The sequence below is a fragment of the Hemitrygon akajei genome, chromosome 18, assembly GCF_048418815.1.
Source record: "Hemitrygon akajei chromosome 18, sHemAka1.3, whole genome shotgun sequence".
Lineage (NCBI taxonomy): Eukaryota > Metazoa > Chordata > Chondrichthyes > Myliobatiformes > Dasyatidae > Hemitrygon > Hemitrygon akajei.
In genome coordinates this window covers 59,360,385-59,375,926 of record NC_133141.1, presented here as the reverse complement: position 1 = coordinate 59,375,926, position 15,542 = coordinate 59,360,385, and the positions used below count along the sequence as shown (strand labels likewise).

Genomic DNA, 15,542 nt, shown 5'->3' with positions numbered 1-15,542 from the left:
AATGTCCTCTTGAATCCCATGCCTCCTTACTTTCTCAATAAGCCTTGCATGGGGTACTTTTATCAAATGCCTTGTTGAAATCCATATACACTACAGCTACTGCTCTTCCTTCATCAATGTGTTTTAGAGTAAAAGTCTTGTGCATGCATACTTGTGCTGGCAGCTCATTCCACACTCTCATCACCCTAAGTGAAGAAGTTTCCCTTTATGTTCCTCTTAAACTTTTCACCTTTTGCCCTTAACCCACGACCTCTAGTTGCAGTCCCACCCAAGCTCAGTGGAAAAAGCCTGCTTGCATTACCCCATCTATCAAATCTCCTCTCAATCTTCTGCGTTTCAAGGAATAAAGTCCTAACCTATTCAATCTTCCCTTAAAACTCAGGTCCTCCAGAGGCAGCAATATCCTTGTAAATTTTCTCTGTACTCTTTAAGCAAAAACTCCTTCCATAACAATAATCATTATTTCCAATTAACCTTGACTTAATTTTGAAATGGGCTTAAAATGTACTGCAAAAACATTCACTTACTCCATATCATATACTGTTTCTGGTAACTCCTGCTCCATCAGTGTAAACTTCTTTTTCTTGACAGGTTTAATAATGGGTTCTGAAAGACAGAAAACTCTTCAATTTCAAAAACAGCAATTAACTGAAATTAAAAAAAACATACTTCAACAGAAAATGTCTCAACTATTATATCAGCTGAAATAGATCTATTAATAGCAAGGCCTAAAAAGATGGATGCAGCAGAACGATTTGAGTTTTATTTAAACAAAAACTCCTTTCCATTTTCATAGTGATTACCTTACCAGCAAGTCCCAAGAAGCCACATGATGAACACAAAACAAGGTCCAACATCATTAATCAAATAAGCTTGCCTTTATTTTAAAATAAAATCCATTAGAAATTAGAAACTGCATATTTGTGGGGGGGGTGGGAATAGGACCAGAACACCAAAGAGAACAGAAAATGGGAGAGGATTTTCATTCGGAACAAGAAGGCAGCAGGAGAGCACCTAAGGATTTTTAGCAGGAAGACATTTTGAGTTCTCAGGGAAAGAGAGAGGCCAGACTGCGTAGGCGCTTGATGTCAGCCAGTTGAGCACGAACAGTTTTAAAAAAAGGCAGCCATATCCAGCGGGCAGCGTTGGTAGTGGGCAGCGGAGTGAGAGGCAGCAGAGTGAAAGGGCTTTGGCGCAACAGACTTCGGCGGTAACAGGACGAGGCGAGGCAGTTGCTGATTGCAAAAGGAAGTAGTATGTGTGTGAGGCAGGTTTTCTGTGTTCGGTGTCAGATGTGGGAGGTCCTGGAGTCTCCCGGCATCCCAGACGGCCACATCTGCACCCGGTGCACCGAGATGCAACTCCTAAGGGACCATGTTAGGGAACTGGAGCTGCAGCTCGATGACCTTCGTCTGGTCAGGGAGAGGAGGTGATAGAGAGGAGTTACAGACAGGTGGTCACTCCGGGGCCACGGGGGACAGAGAAATGGGTCACAGTCAGGAGAGGGAAGTGGAAGAGTCAGGTACTAGAGAGTACCCCTCTGGCTGTACCCCTTGACAATAAGTACTCCTGTTTGAGTACTGTTGTGGGGGGTGGGGGAGAAACAGCCTACCTGGAGGAAGTGGCAGTGGCCGTGCCTCTGGCACAGAGTCTGGCCCTGTGACTCAGAAGGGTAGGAAAAGGAAGAGGAAGGCAGTAGTGATAGGGGACTCTATAGTTAGGGGGTCAGACAGGCGATTCTGTGGACACAGGAGAGAAACTCTGATGGTAGTTTGCCTCCCAGGTGCCAGGGTCCGGGATGCTTCTGATCGTGTCCAAGATATCCTGCGGTGGGAGGGAGAACAGCCAGAGGTCGTGGTACATATTGGTACCAATGACATAGGTAAGAAAGGGGAAGAGGTCCTGAAAGAAGACTACAGGGAGTTAGGAAGAAAGTTGAAAAGGAGGACCTCAAAGGTAGTAATCTCAGAATTACTGCCTGTGCCACGCGACAGTGAGAATAGGAATAGAATGAGGTGGAGGATAAATGTGTGGCTGAGGGATTGGAGCAGGGGCAGGGATTCAGATTTCTAGAAAATTGGGACTTCTTTTGAGGCGGGTGTGACCTGTACAAAAAGGACAGGTTGCACTTGAATCCCAGGGGGACCAATATCCTGGCGGGCAGGTTTGATGTTGTTGGGGAGGGTTTAAATTAGTTTGGCAGGGGGGTGGGAATCAGAATGTGAGTGCAGGGATTAAGGTAGAAGGACAAAGGCATGATGCTAAGGGCTCTGAGGAAGGACAGGCAGGGGACAAAACATAATTGTAGCCAGTTAAAGGGGTTGAAATGTGTCTATTTGAATGCTAGGAGTATTAGGAACAAGGAGGATGAACTTAGAGCATGGATTAGTACATGAAACTACGATGTTGTGGTCGTTACTGAAACTTGGTTGGAGGAAGGGCAGGATTGGATGATGCAGGTCCCGGGGTTCAGGTGTTTTAAAAGGAATGGGATGGGAGGTAGAAAAGGGGAGGGGGGGGGGAAGTGGCATTGCTGGTCAGGGATAGGATCACGGCTATAGAAAGGGAGGACGCTGCAAAGGGAGTGTCCACTGAGTCAGTCTGGGTGGAAGTCAGAAATAGGAAGGGATCAATCACTGTGCTGGGAGTAGTCTATAGGCCCCCAAATAGCCCTCAGGACACTGAAGAGCAGATAAATAGGCAGATTTTAGAATGGTGCACAAAATACAGGGTAGTAATTATGGGTGATTTCAAGTTCCCTCATATTGACTGGCACCTCCTGAGTGCAAGGGGGATAGATGGGGCTGAATTTGTCAGGTGTGTTCAAGGAGGATTCCTGACACAGTATGTGGACCGGCTGACTAGAGGAGAGGCTATACTGGATCTAGTTCTGGGTAATGAACCTGGTCAGGTGACAGACCTTTTGGTGGGGGAGCATTTTGGTGAGAGTGACTACAACTCCTTTAGCTTCCGCATAGCTATGGATAGGGATAAAATCAGACAAAATGGTTAAGTGCTTAACCGGGGAAGGGTTAACTTTGAAGGGATGAGGCAGCAACTAGCGAGAGTAAATTGGAAACAGATATTCAAAGGGAAAAGCACAGAAGTAATGTGGGAGAAGTTTAGGGACCACTTGAGCTGGGTTCAGGACAGGTTTGTCCCACTGAAGCAAGGAAAAAATGGTAGGAAAAGGGAACCGTGGCTGACGAAACATGTGAGGAAAAAGGAAGCATATGTTAGATATAAGAAGCAGGAAGTAGGAGGGGCTCATGAGAAATATAGGTAGCCAGGAAGGAACTAAGAAAGGACTTAGAAGGACTAAAGAAAGGCTCGAAGGGGGCATGAGAAGGCCTTGGCATGTAGGATTAAGGAGAACCCAAAGGCGTTTTATGCGCATGTGAAGAACAGGGGGATGACGAGAACGAAGGTGGGACTGCTAAAGGATAAAGAGGGCAACATGTGCCTGGAGGCGCAGGAGGTTGGGGAGGTCCTAAATGAATACTTTGCTTCAGTATTCACAAGTGAAAAGGATCTTGATCAGGGTGAGGTCGAAATAGAGCAGGCCTGTGTGCTGGACAATGTGATTGCGGAAGTAGTAGTGCTGGATCTTCTTAAAAAATTCAAGATTGATAAATCCCCAGGGCCAGATATGATACACCCCAGGTTGTTGTGGGAATTGAGAAGAGATCGCTGGAGCATTAGCTATGATCTTTGAATCCTCTTTGGCTTCAGGAGAAGTGCCGGAGGACTGGAGAATGGCAAATGTAGTTCCCTTATTTAAAAAAGGTAATAGGGAAAAAACTGGGAACTATAGACCGGTGAGTCTTATGTCAGTGGTCTGCAAACAACTGGAAAGGATTCTTAAGGATAGGATCTACGAGCATTGGAGAAGTACAGTCTACTCATGGATAGTCAATAATATGGCTTTGTGAAGGGAAGATCATGCCTCACAAGCCTGATTGAGTTTTTTGAAGAGGTAACAAAAGAAATTGATGAGGGTAGGGCAGTGGATGTGGTCTACAGCAAGGCATTTGACGAGGTCCCTCACAAGAGACTCATCCAGAAAGTCATGAGGCATGGGTTAAGTGGAACCTTGGCTGTTTGGATAAAAAATTGGCTTAAAGGAAGAAAGCAGAGGGTAGTTGTGGAAGGAAAGTATTCTGCCTGGAGGTCAGTGACTAGTGGGAGTGCCACAGGGATCTGTCCTGAGACCCCTGCTATTTGTGATTTTTTATAAATGACCTGGATGTAGAGGCGGAAGGATGGGTGAGTAAGTTTGCAGATGACACGAAGATTGGAGGAGTTGTGGATGAAGCTGCAGGTTGTCGAAGGTTACAAGAGGATATAGACAGGCTGCAGAGTTGGGCAGAAAAATGGCAGATGGAGTTCAATCCGGATAAGTGTGAGGTGATGCATTTTGGAAGGACAAACCAGAAGACTGAGTACAGAATTAATGATCAGTTACTTAAGAGTGTGGATGAACAAAGGGACCTTGGGGTTCAAATCCATACATCCCTCAAGGTAGCTGCGCAAGTTGATAGGGTAGTTAAGAAGGCCTATGGGATGCTAGGCTTCATTAACAGGGGGATTGAATTCAAGAGTAGAGAGGTCATGTTGCAACTCTACAAATCTCTGGTGAGACCGTACTTAAAGAGTATTGTGTTCAATTCTGGTCACCTCATTATAGGAAGGATGTGGAAGCTATGGAGAGGGTGCAGTGGAGATTTACCAGGATGTTGCCTGGTTTGGAGAACAAGTCATATGAAGCAAGGTTATCAGAGCTGAGACTTTTCTCTTTGGAGCGTAGAAGAATGAGAGTGGACTTGATAGAGGTCTACAAGATTATGAGAGGCATAGATAGGGTGGATAGTCAGTACCTGCTTCTCAGGGCATTGCCAGGGATGGTGGTGGAGGCTAAAACATTCGAAGTATTTAAGAGCCTCTTGGACAGGCACATGGATAAAAGAAAAATAGAGGGTTATGGGGTAGTGTGGGTTTAGTATTTTTTTAAGGATTATATGGGTCGGCACAACATGGAGGGCTGAAGGGCCTGTACTGTGCTGTAATGTTCTATGGATCTAGGAGAAGCAGTTTTCAAATAATAGAATTAACTACAGTGAACAATACCTTAATACCCATTAGATTATTAATTTACTTAAAATGTATCACCTTACTTACCAGTAAGTGGCTGAGTATCTTCCTCTTGAACAATTGTCTCTACCTCAGGTCCATATACCTCCTCTGCAGTGGGGTAATACTTTTTATCCTCATGCAGCACCACTTCCATTCCAACATGATCTTCATCCTGATCTCCAGCTTCTTCATCTTCCTCATCCTCCTTATTTATTCCAACACAAACATATGTATATGTTACTGAGTAACTAGCTGAAAGATAAATATGTCATGTCCTACAGCTGCCTTCCATTCATTTAAACTTGTAGCTTGAAAAAAAGACCCTTGTGAGCTTATGTAATGATCAAAAAAATTCAGAAAATTCTTCTCTAGCCTGATACAACATAAATCATGGCACCTGGCTGAGGAGCATGCATCCATCCATTATAGAAAACAAATTTTTATTTGGACTCGTTAAGACGTTAGTTATAGGCTCTCATTTTGAATTTTTAACTAACATCAAAATATGGACAACATAAAAAAACTGCTTCATTTTTAAGTATCAACTTCAGGACAGAAAATGTGACTATGCCAAGAATATTTAGTCTTGAAAACAATTTTGGTAGCAATCATCTTTAAAACTTCTTCACAGCCTTCCTTACCAAATGTCTGCTTGTGCCTTGCATTTGGGCAAGGATTGTAACATTATAGGTGTCAGACTAGAATGAGCAGCAAAACAGATGGTCTACCCTTATAATTCATCCTCAGCCACAAATTGCAAAGTTATGGTCAATGGCTAAATAGGCAAACTCTGGTATGCCTCCCACATTGTACATGTCCTGCAGTTGAACAGCCCCTAATATCCTGTAGAGCATATATGTCAAACTCAAGGCCCGCGGGCCAAATCCGGCCCGCGGTGGAATTATCTTTGGCCTGCAAGATAATATCTAATTACTATTAAAGCTGGCCCCAGTAATCGAAGCGCCTATGGCGTATGATATGGCTAATGCTGAGTTTATTCAGGTACCAGGTTTTCAGGGTTTTTAGTGTTTATTCGGCAGTCTTCTTCATAAGAAACGGAATTTGTAAAGTGAAACACTTTGTAGTTATAGCAGAGACTGAGACACATGAGAGCAGGCTGAAAAAACGGAGGCAACGAAAGCTGTGTTCGCACGCGTCCGACTGATCCGGCCCGCATGAAGCTGCATTTTGCTCAATCCGGCCCGTGACCTAAAATGAGTTTGACACCCCTGCGTAGAGCAATTTGTAAGTAGCAACTAAGCCACAGGCAGCAGAATGCAGGACCCAAACCTCAACAGGTCCGATAAGTTTCTGCTAAATCATTTAGAAAAAAATATATTGTGTAGGTTGAAGGGATTAGTTTAGCTAAGTACTTAATTAATATTCCAATTAGTTCAGCACATCATGGGCTGCATTGTTCTATGTTCTCTTAAAATTATACAATTAAAAAGAAAACTAAAACAAATTTAACATTTAATTGAAACTGAATTGGGGCCATGCTAGGTATGGCTGACAACTGTATCTATGTCCAACAGCTCCGTAGTAATTTTATTATTGCACTATACTGCTGCCACAAAAAGAAAAACAAATTTCGTAACATCTGTGAGTGACAATAAATCTCATTCTGATATGGGTCTCTATTGTGAATGGAGAGTGGGTAGGGGGCAGGGAGAGGGGAATCATGGTTGGGAAAAGGGAAGGGAGCGGAAAGGGAGCAGAAAACACCAGAGAGACATTCTGTAATGATCAATAAAGCAATTGTCTAGAAACAAATTACCTTGCCTGGTGTCTCAGGGCTGGGTATGTCTGCACCCGCGCCACAAACCCCCCCCCAAAGCACTCATTCTCAACCACACCTCACCTGCCGCGCTTCTCCCAACATCCTTTGCTCCCGCCAGATTTACAAACTCGCTCTCCACTCCACATTGACAAAAAACTGTGCAGAAGTATTACACACCCTTGCTACAGTTGCAGGAAAAAGTTTGTGAACCCTTTGCTTTACCTGGCTTTCTGCATTAATTACTCATAAAATGTGGTCTGATCTTCATCTAAATCACAATAATAGACAAACACAATCTGCCTAAACTAATAGTACAATATACTATTGTATAAATGTATACAATATACATCCTGAAATGCTTTTTCTTCACAACCATCCACGAAAACAGGACTGCCCCCAAAGAATGAATGACAGTTAAATGTTGGAACCCCAAAGTCCCCCCCCCAGCTAGTAAGCGGCATCAAGCAACAATCTGCCCTTCCCCCCACCAGGGAAAAAAAAGCATCAGCACCTGTCACCGAGCACTCAAACGTGAGCAAAGCAACAAAGACAGACTTGCAGTACTCCAAATACCACTTGCTCACCCAGTATTCGACATACCACAGGCTCTCTCTCTCTCTCTCTCTCTCTCCCTAATACGGGAGAAAGAGGTGTCTCCATTTCACAGCGAGAGGAGACATAACAATGCACTGGTTTACAATGTTAAAAGTCCGTTGCATCGCTTTTTCAAAGCTCTGTGCCCAAAGATCTCAGATCTCTGGGCACACAGCCTTAGATCTTCCATCTCCCACGACACACCAATCTGCCCGGACACCAACCTTCAATCCGCCCATCCGCAGAGCCACGAGATCTCAGCCCTCCAAAGGCGAGCTGAGCTCTTAGGCCAAGCTCTTGGCATGCCAAATAACAGCCGTCATGAAACCCCAAGAACGAGTCCCATTCCCGTAAAGAACCATAGTCAGCGTGAAATTGTACTTCTTGTCTATACTGAGTACACCATTTAAACAATCACAGTCTAGGGTCAAAAAAGAACGTGAATCTCTGGGGTAACACCTTTCTACAAAAGCTATTTGGAGTCAGGTGTTCCAAACAATGAGATGAGATTGGAGGTGTGGGTTGCAGAGGTGCCCTGTCCTATAAAAATGACACACAAAGTCAGGTTACTGACAGAGCCTACTCTTCTCAAGAAAGATCTTGCACAACGACGATGAGGAATTTTAGCACCATGCCTCAATCAAAGCAACTTTCAGAGGACCTGAGAAGAAGAATTATAGAGTTTGCAAAAGACCACCGGATGTTCCACAACACTTATAGGAAATGCTCTGTGGCAATGTTTAATTTTCTGGCAGAAATGCTACGTTTGGAGGGAAAAAAAGGGCACTGCATACAACACCAAAATCTCATTGCAACTGTGAAGCACGGTGGAAGAAGCATCATGGTTTGGGGCTTCTTTGCTGCCTCAGGGCCCAGACAGCTTTCAATTAAGGGAACAATGAGTTCAAAATTGTATCAAGACATTTTACAGGAGAATGTCAGGGTGGCAGTCCGTCACCTGAAGCTTACAAGACAATAATCCGAAACATAAGATTATCAACAACAGAATCGTTTAAAAAGAAGAAAATTTGTGTTTTGGAATGGCCAAGTCAGAGTCCAGACCTTAACCCAACTAAGGTGCTGTGGCATGACCTGAAGAGGGCTGTTCATGCAAGATATCCCAGAAATATTGTTGAACTGAAAGTTTTTGTATGGAGGAATGTTCTAAAATTCCTCATTGTCGTTGCGCAAGTCTGATCAGCAGCTACAGGAAACATTTGCTGGAGGTTATTGCTGACAAAAAGGGTTCTACCAGTTATTAAATACAAGGGTCCCCATAATTTTCCAGCTGGGATTGTGAATGATTAAACAATGTGTTCAATAAAGTTCAAAGCAGCTGTGCAGGTTGACTCTGTGGTTAAGAAGGCATACAGTGTATTGGCCTTCATCAATCGTGGAATTGAATTTAGGAGCCGAGAGGTAATGTTGCATCTATATTGGACCCTGGTCAGACTCCACTTGGAGTACTGTGCTCAGTTCTGGTCGCCTCACTACAGGAAGGATGTGGAAGCCATAGAAAGGGTGCAAAGGAGATTTACAAGGATGTTGCCTGGATTGGGAAGCATGCTTTATGAGAATAGGTTGAGTGAACTCGGCCTTTTCTCCTTGGAGCAATGGAGGATGAGAGGTGACCTGATAGAGGTGTAGAAGATGATGAGAGGCATTGATCGTGTGGTTAGCCAGAGGCTTTTTCCTAGGGCTGAAATGGTTGCCACAAGAGGACACAGGTTTAAGGGGCTGGGGAGTAGATACAGAGATGTCGGGGTAAGTTTTTTTACTCAGAGAGTGGTGAGTGCATGGAATGGGCTGCCAGCAACGGTGGTGGAGGCAGATACGATATGGTCTTTTAAGAGACTTTTGGATAGGTACATGGAGCTTAGAAAAATAGAGAGCTATAGGTAAGCTTAGTGCAGTCGGCCCTCCTTATCCACGAGGGATTGGTTCTGGGACCCCCTGCAGAAACCAAAAACGCAGATGCTTAAGTTGGTGGACTTTAGGACCCGGCGGAGCACCGGAGCTTATTTAACCTGTCTCAGTGCAGTGGATTTTAAGACCCGGCAGAGCTCAGGACCCACCGACCGCAGTGTTTCTGTTCTGGAAAACGATTACAATTGAAAATAAAAAGTGGAAATAATAAAGCGATCGGAAAGAGGTGAAACGTCATCGGTCTTTGGAAAAGCGTTTAGGCTACAGTCGGTCAACAATCGGAACAATTTTAAAGGATAAAGTGAGAATAATGGAGCACGTGAAGGCCCTGCCCTGATGAAAGCTACAATGCAATGGTTTAATTATTGAAATACATATGTTTCTTAAGTGTTTTATATGTATAGAAAGGTAAAATATATATTATATACTAAGACAAACGTTTGACTGATGCTAAATAATACGGGATGTACCTGTTCCAACTTAGAGAACATCCATTTTTTTTTTGATTCCCGATCCGTGGTAACTTATGCACATCTTCCAGTATACTTTAAATCATCTCTAGATTAATTATAATACCTAATACAATGTAAAGGCTATGTAAATAGTTGTTATACTGTATTGTTTAGGGAATAATGACAAGAAAAGTCTGTACATGCTCAAACAAGTGCTGGAGAGAGAACTTCCGAGTTTTCCTGATAACGCGGTTGGTTGAATCCGCGCATGCGGAACCCGCGGATAAGGAGGGCCGACTGTAATTTCTACGATAGGGACATGTTCAGCACAATTTTGTTGGCCAAAAGGCCTGTATTGTGCTGTAGGTTTTCTATGTTTCTATGTTTATGTAAAGTACAATTGTTTGGTGTTATTAGTTTAAACAGATTGTGTTTGCCTATTATTATGACTTAGATGAAGAGTAGACCACATACTATGAGTAATTAATGTAGAAAATCAGGTAATTACAAAAGGTTCACAAACTCTTTTTTGCAACTGTATAAACATGCCTATGACTTGCACACAGTATAGTGTGTAAGTATATCTGGATCTTAATGTCACATGTACCTTTACTGCTTCTATGCAATATCACATTTTATGACTGTTCCAAAAGATCAGAATACAGAATATTTGTGAGAATTTCTAGAGGAATTTACATCAAAAATAACAGTTAGTTAATCAGTTTATTATTTGTCATGTGTACCAAGATACAGTGAAAAACTTTGTACGACATCCAGGTAGAGGATTCCATACACAAGCTACAGATAAAGTGCAAAGCACATAAACAAAGCCATGGCAAGTTGGACAGATATCAAGAATGTATCTTTAGTGTAATACTTTCATAATAAAAATTATTGCGCTAGGCAATAAAGCCCAGCCAGTGGTTTAGTGGCATCTGAACTGAACTGCAAGGCGAGGAGTCCCAGGTTCTAATTTGACCGGCACCTTGCATGCTTTTCATCTGTGCTGGGTTGAGCATCGAGCTAGCAACTCAGACTTGTAAAATAGACAAAATGCTAAAGAAACAGCAAAGGTTGCCGCTGATACGCCACGAGCTGCAGAGAGGAACAACAATGCAATAAAGGCTAAACAATGGACCTGTAATGGTACTCTAATGAAAAAGCAATTGTTTCCATAAATGGGCAAGATATAAATTTAAGATATTATTTAATACACAAGATATTTTTACAATTGTGTTTATAATACAAATTACAATCCATAAGGGTATATTTTGGTATCATCAAAACATCCTATAAGACTTTTTTTTTTGAGCCGTATCAGTGTTTAAAGAACATTTTTTCCCCTCACCTCATCCAGATCTTCATCTCTGCTTATGCCATCTTCTTCATCAGAATCCAACTCTGGACCAATATAGTTACCAAACTCATCATACAAATCTGTATCCATGATGGGAAATCTGAAATAAATAGACAAGTTGAACAATGTACTTACTTACTTTGATTTGGGTATCAAACACTTATAACTTATAGCTGAATGAATAAACAGAACCATAAAATGTACAGCAATAAATTAACCCATTTTCCCAGTCCTGGAGGTGTTGGAAAATGCAATGCAAAACCTTCAGAATTACATCAACATAATGGAGAATGTTTCTGTATTAATTTTATTTTATCAAATATAACCATATAACAATTACAGCACGGAAACAGGCCATCTCAGCCCTTCTAGCCCTTGCCGAACACTTATCCTCACCTAGTCCCACCTACCTGCACTCAGCCCATAACCCTCCATTTGAATGACTATCAAATCTTGATAGTCATTCCAAAATATAAACACAGTAGTATAGTTCACAACTGTTTTCAGTCATTCAGATGTTGATCTGCTTTCCTGTCTTTCCCTGGGACCTTTCACAGAGCAAACTCAACTGTTAAGGCAAATCTGAATTGACTTGGGCAACTTCAGACGATGGATATTATTAGCAAACAAAATTGACTGCTATGTTGTGTCACAGTTGTCATTAGCTTTTGAAATCTGCATGTTGACTGTTTCACATACGAGTCATTAAAATCCTTCTGAACACCAACATTTAACAGGTCCATATGATTTAAAGAAATGTTTTTCAATTATTTCTTCTCATGTAAACAAACTCACATTTCCCTCCTTCTACCCTTTTGACAACTCATTCCACCAACATTGCAATGCACTTAGCATTCCTCCTCATAGCTCAAATGAGCTCCGAACTATGATATATACATTTGCCCCATTTATCAACAGATGGTACATCAATACTGTTCCCTCTGATAACCCCCAGAAAAAGTATACTAACATGAAAATCATCTCTTTGATGTTAAAGGGCAAGTATTTAATGCAGGAGGTTGGCATTAAGGTAGTAAAACAGCCATGGTTTATGATTTTATAAATCATGGGCTGCATGGCCTACTCCTGATTCTATCTCTATGATATAGTCAATAAAATCTGTTCTCACATTTCATTTTCATTCATTCAACTTATGCAAAGAAACTGAGGCAAAACATGGACCAAGTAGAGCTCTTTCATTTTGATAAATTTCAAAAAAATGTTTAATTCTAACTTAAGTGTATGTGATTTATTAAACAAATAATTCAGTAAGGAAGGAACTGATTCACAATCTCAAAATAAAAGCCAATACCCCAAATATTATTATGGCAATGTCAAAAAAAAGTCAATTTTCACACAGTAAAGCTCCAAAAGTGGCCATAATAAATGGTCACAAACAAGAGAAAATCTGCAGATACTGGAAATCCAAGCAACACACACAAGATGCTGGAGGATCTCAGCAGGCCAGGCAGCATCAATGGAAAAGGTTACTGTCGACATTTCTGGCATAATAAATAATCATTCAGTTCTTGGTGCTGATCCAAAAAAATGTTTACAAGTACCTTTCAAAAACAAATGTTGGAAAGACTCAGCTATTAAGACAGTAACTGTGGAGAGAAAAAATACTTAATGCTTCACGTGCATTATCATTAAAACTTTCTCTTGATAATCTGAAACAGTAACAGTTTCTCTTTCCACAGATACAGCCTGACCTGCTGAGTCTTTCCAGCATTTTCTGCTTTTATTTCAGATTCCAGAAACTATGGATTATTTGGTTTTCAGGTGCCTTTTACAGGTGGAAACCCTCTCTGGTAAAACATAGTGATCAGGCAACATCTCCCGATGAAAATGGACAGTCAGCATTTCAGGGAAAAACCAAAGGACCTCAACCTGAAACACTAATGAAAGATCATGACTAAAAATGTCCGCTGTCTAATTCCCTTCACAGACGCTGCCTGACCACGGAGTTCCTCTAGCACTTTATCTGGCGCTCTAGGTTACAGCATCTTGTCTGTCAAAGGCAGAAAATATATCAGGTTTTCATCATATTCAAGCAATACTGCAACAAATATACAAAAGGTATCCTGAATTGAAAGTGCTCTGCACTGGCTCTTGAATCTGCAACCTTCCACCTCAGAAGCATGGCCATATGTTCATCAACCAGGGTTAAGGAAAGCAAAGGGAAAACATTTAAAGGAAACTGAGAATAGCCAAAAACTTTTATATTCTTTAGTCAGCTATTCAATATTGAAAGAAAAAATACAAATTATGTAGTATAGTTTTCAAGTCAACATTAACCCCTCATTCTCTGTCGCAGGCTGGTTTACCTTCTCCCGGCTTTGAGTTAACAAATCAGAGCGAGAATTTAAAATAGAAACAACACTGGTGCGTTGTGTGTGGAAGGAGAAACGAACCCCAGTAAGAGTAGGAAGTTCTACCGGTTAGATTAAAACGGCAGTGGGAGAAAAAGGAGCAATAGCAGTGGGGAAGGGGAAGGATGGAAGAGCCTGAAGCAGTCGGTGTGGGGGGGGGGGGGTAGTAGTAGTGTGGAAAAACTAACAGCAGTGGGGAGGAGAACGCAGTGAGAGGGGGTCCTAAATAGCGAGGTGACTGGAAGGCGGAAGGACCAGCAGTGAAGTGGGGATGGGGGAAATGGACAATAGCTAAGAACCGGAGGGAACAGCTGCAGGAAGGAATATATTTACGACTGTTTCCTCGGAATGGGATCCGAACCAGGGCCCTGGAAAAAGAGCCTTCGATCACAAAAAACGGCAAACGCCACCACTCACAATCCAGGGCCGATCGGCGACGGGCAACCAAGATGCAGCGCGACCGCAGCGCATGGCAACTGCGCGCTTACGGAGCAAGGACCTGTCACTACGTCCGATACATTTGCCTGTCGAGAATGAAAATAAACATTTTAAAAAATTCCGCTGGAACCTTGCTTGTTATCTGCAATTGAGGACATGAGAGATGCGTATCTTAGTTATTTTTCCAAATTCAAAATGAAACATCGACGAACGTATTGAGCTGGGTGGTTGCAGGAGGGTGATAGACAGCTGCTCGCGTTGGCACGAGGAAATCTGCAGATGCTGGAAATTCAAGCAACACACACAAAATGCTGGTGGAACACAGCAGGCCAGGAAGCATCTATAGGGAGAAGCACTGTCGACATTTCGGGCCGAGACCCTTCATCAGGACTAACTGAAAGAAGATATAGTAAGAGATTGGGGAGGGGGAGACCCGAAATGATAGGAGAAGACAGGAGGGGGAGCTGGGAAGTTGGCAAAAGGGATACAAGGCTGGAGAAGGGGGAATATCATAGGATGGAAAGCCTTGGAAGAAAGGAAGGGGGAGGGGAGCACCGGAGGAAGATGGAGAACAGGCAAAGAGTGATGGGCAGAGAGAGGGAAAAGGGGGGGAAATAATAAATAAATAAATAAGGGATGGGGTAAGAAGGGGAGGGGGCATTAATGGAGATGAGGGAAATCAATGTTCATGCCATCAGGTTGGAGGCTACCCAGACAATATAAGGTGTCATTCCTCCAACCTGAGTGTGGCTTCATCTTGACAGTAGACATATCAGAATAAGAGTGGAACGTGGAATTAAAATGTGTGGCCACTGAGAGATCCTGCTTTCTCTGGTGGACAGAACGTAGGTGTTCAGCGAAACGGTCTGACCAATATATAGAAGGCTGCACCGGATGCAGTATACCACACCAGCCAACTCACAGGTGAAGTGTCGCCTCACCTGGAAGGTCTGTCTGGGGCCCTGAATGGTGGTGAGGGAGGAAGTGTAAGGGCAGGTGTAGCACTTGTTCTGCTTACAAGGATAAGTGCCAGGAGGGAGATCGGTGGGAAGGGATGCAGGGAACGAATGGACAAGGGGGTCGCAAAGGGAGCGATCCCTGCAGAAAGAGAGAGGGAGGGAAAGATGTGCTTGGTGGTGGGATCCCGTTGGAGGTGGCGGAAGTTACGGAGAATTATGTTAGACCTGGCTCCTCCCACTTCCTCCAAACCAAAGGTGTGGCCATGGGCACCCGCATGGGTCCCAGCTATGCCTGCCTTTTTGTTGGCTTTGTGGAACAGTCCATGTTCCAAGTCTATACCGGTATCTGTCCCCCACTTTTCCTTCGCTACATCGACGACTGCACTGGCGCTACTTCCTGCAAGCATGCTATGCTCGTTGACTTCATTAACTTTGCCTCCAACTTTCACCCTGTCCTCAAATTTACCTGGTCCATTTCCAACACCTCCCTCCCTTTTCTTGATCTTTCTGTCTCTATCTCTGGAGATGGCT

At 42.9% G+C, this 15,542-nt stretch overlaps 1 protein-coding gene across 2 annotated transcripts in view; it reads right to left on the bottom strand.

The window, feature by feature from the left end:
- eftud2 (elongation factor Tu GTP binding domain containing 2) overlaps nucleotides 1–14,107 on the bottom strand; it is a 117,280-nt gene extending 103,173 nt beyond the window's left edge. Inside the window, exons 1-4 of one of the 2 annotated variants that reach the window (XM_073071725.1) lie at nucleotides 14,032–14,107; nucleotides 11,234–11,342; nucleotides 5,179–5,338; nucleotides 528–606 (exon numbers count right to left, since the gene is read on the bottom strand). In XM_073071725.1, coding sequence (XP_072927826.1) covers nucleotides 528–606; nucleotides 5,179–5,338; nucleotides 11,234–11,332 — 338 coding nt within the window. In that variant the 5' untranslated portion in view covers nucleotides 11,333–11,342; nucleotides 14,032–14,107. Of the gene's footprint in view, nucleotides 1–527; nucleotides 607–5,178; nucleotides 5,339–11,233; nucleotides 11,343–13,947 lie in introns of both variants that reach the window. The other variant, XM_073071726.1, reaches the window with a different exon arrangement.
- Nucleotides 14,108–15,542: the final 1,435 nt, after the last annotated feature.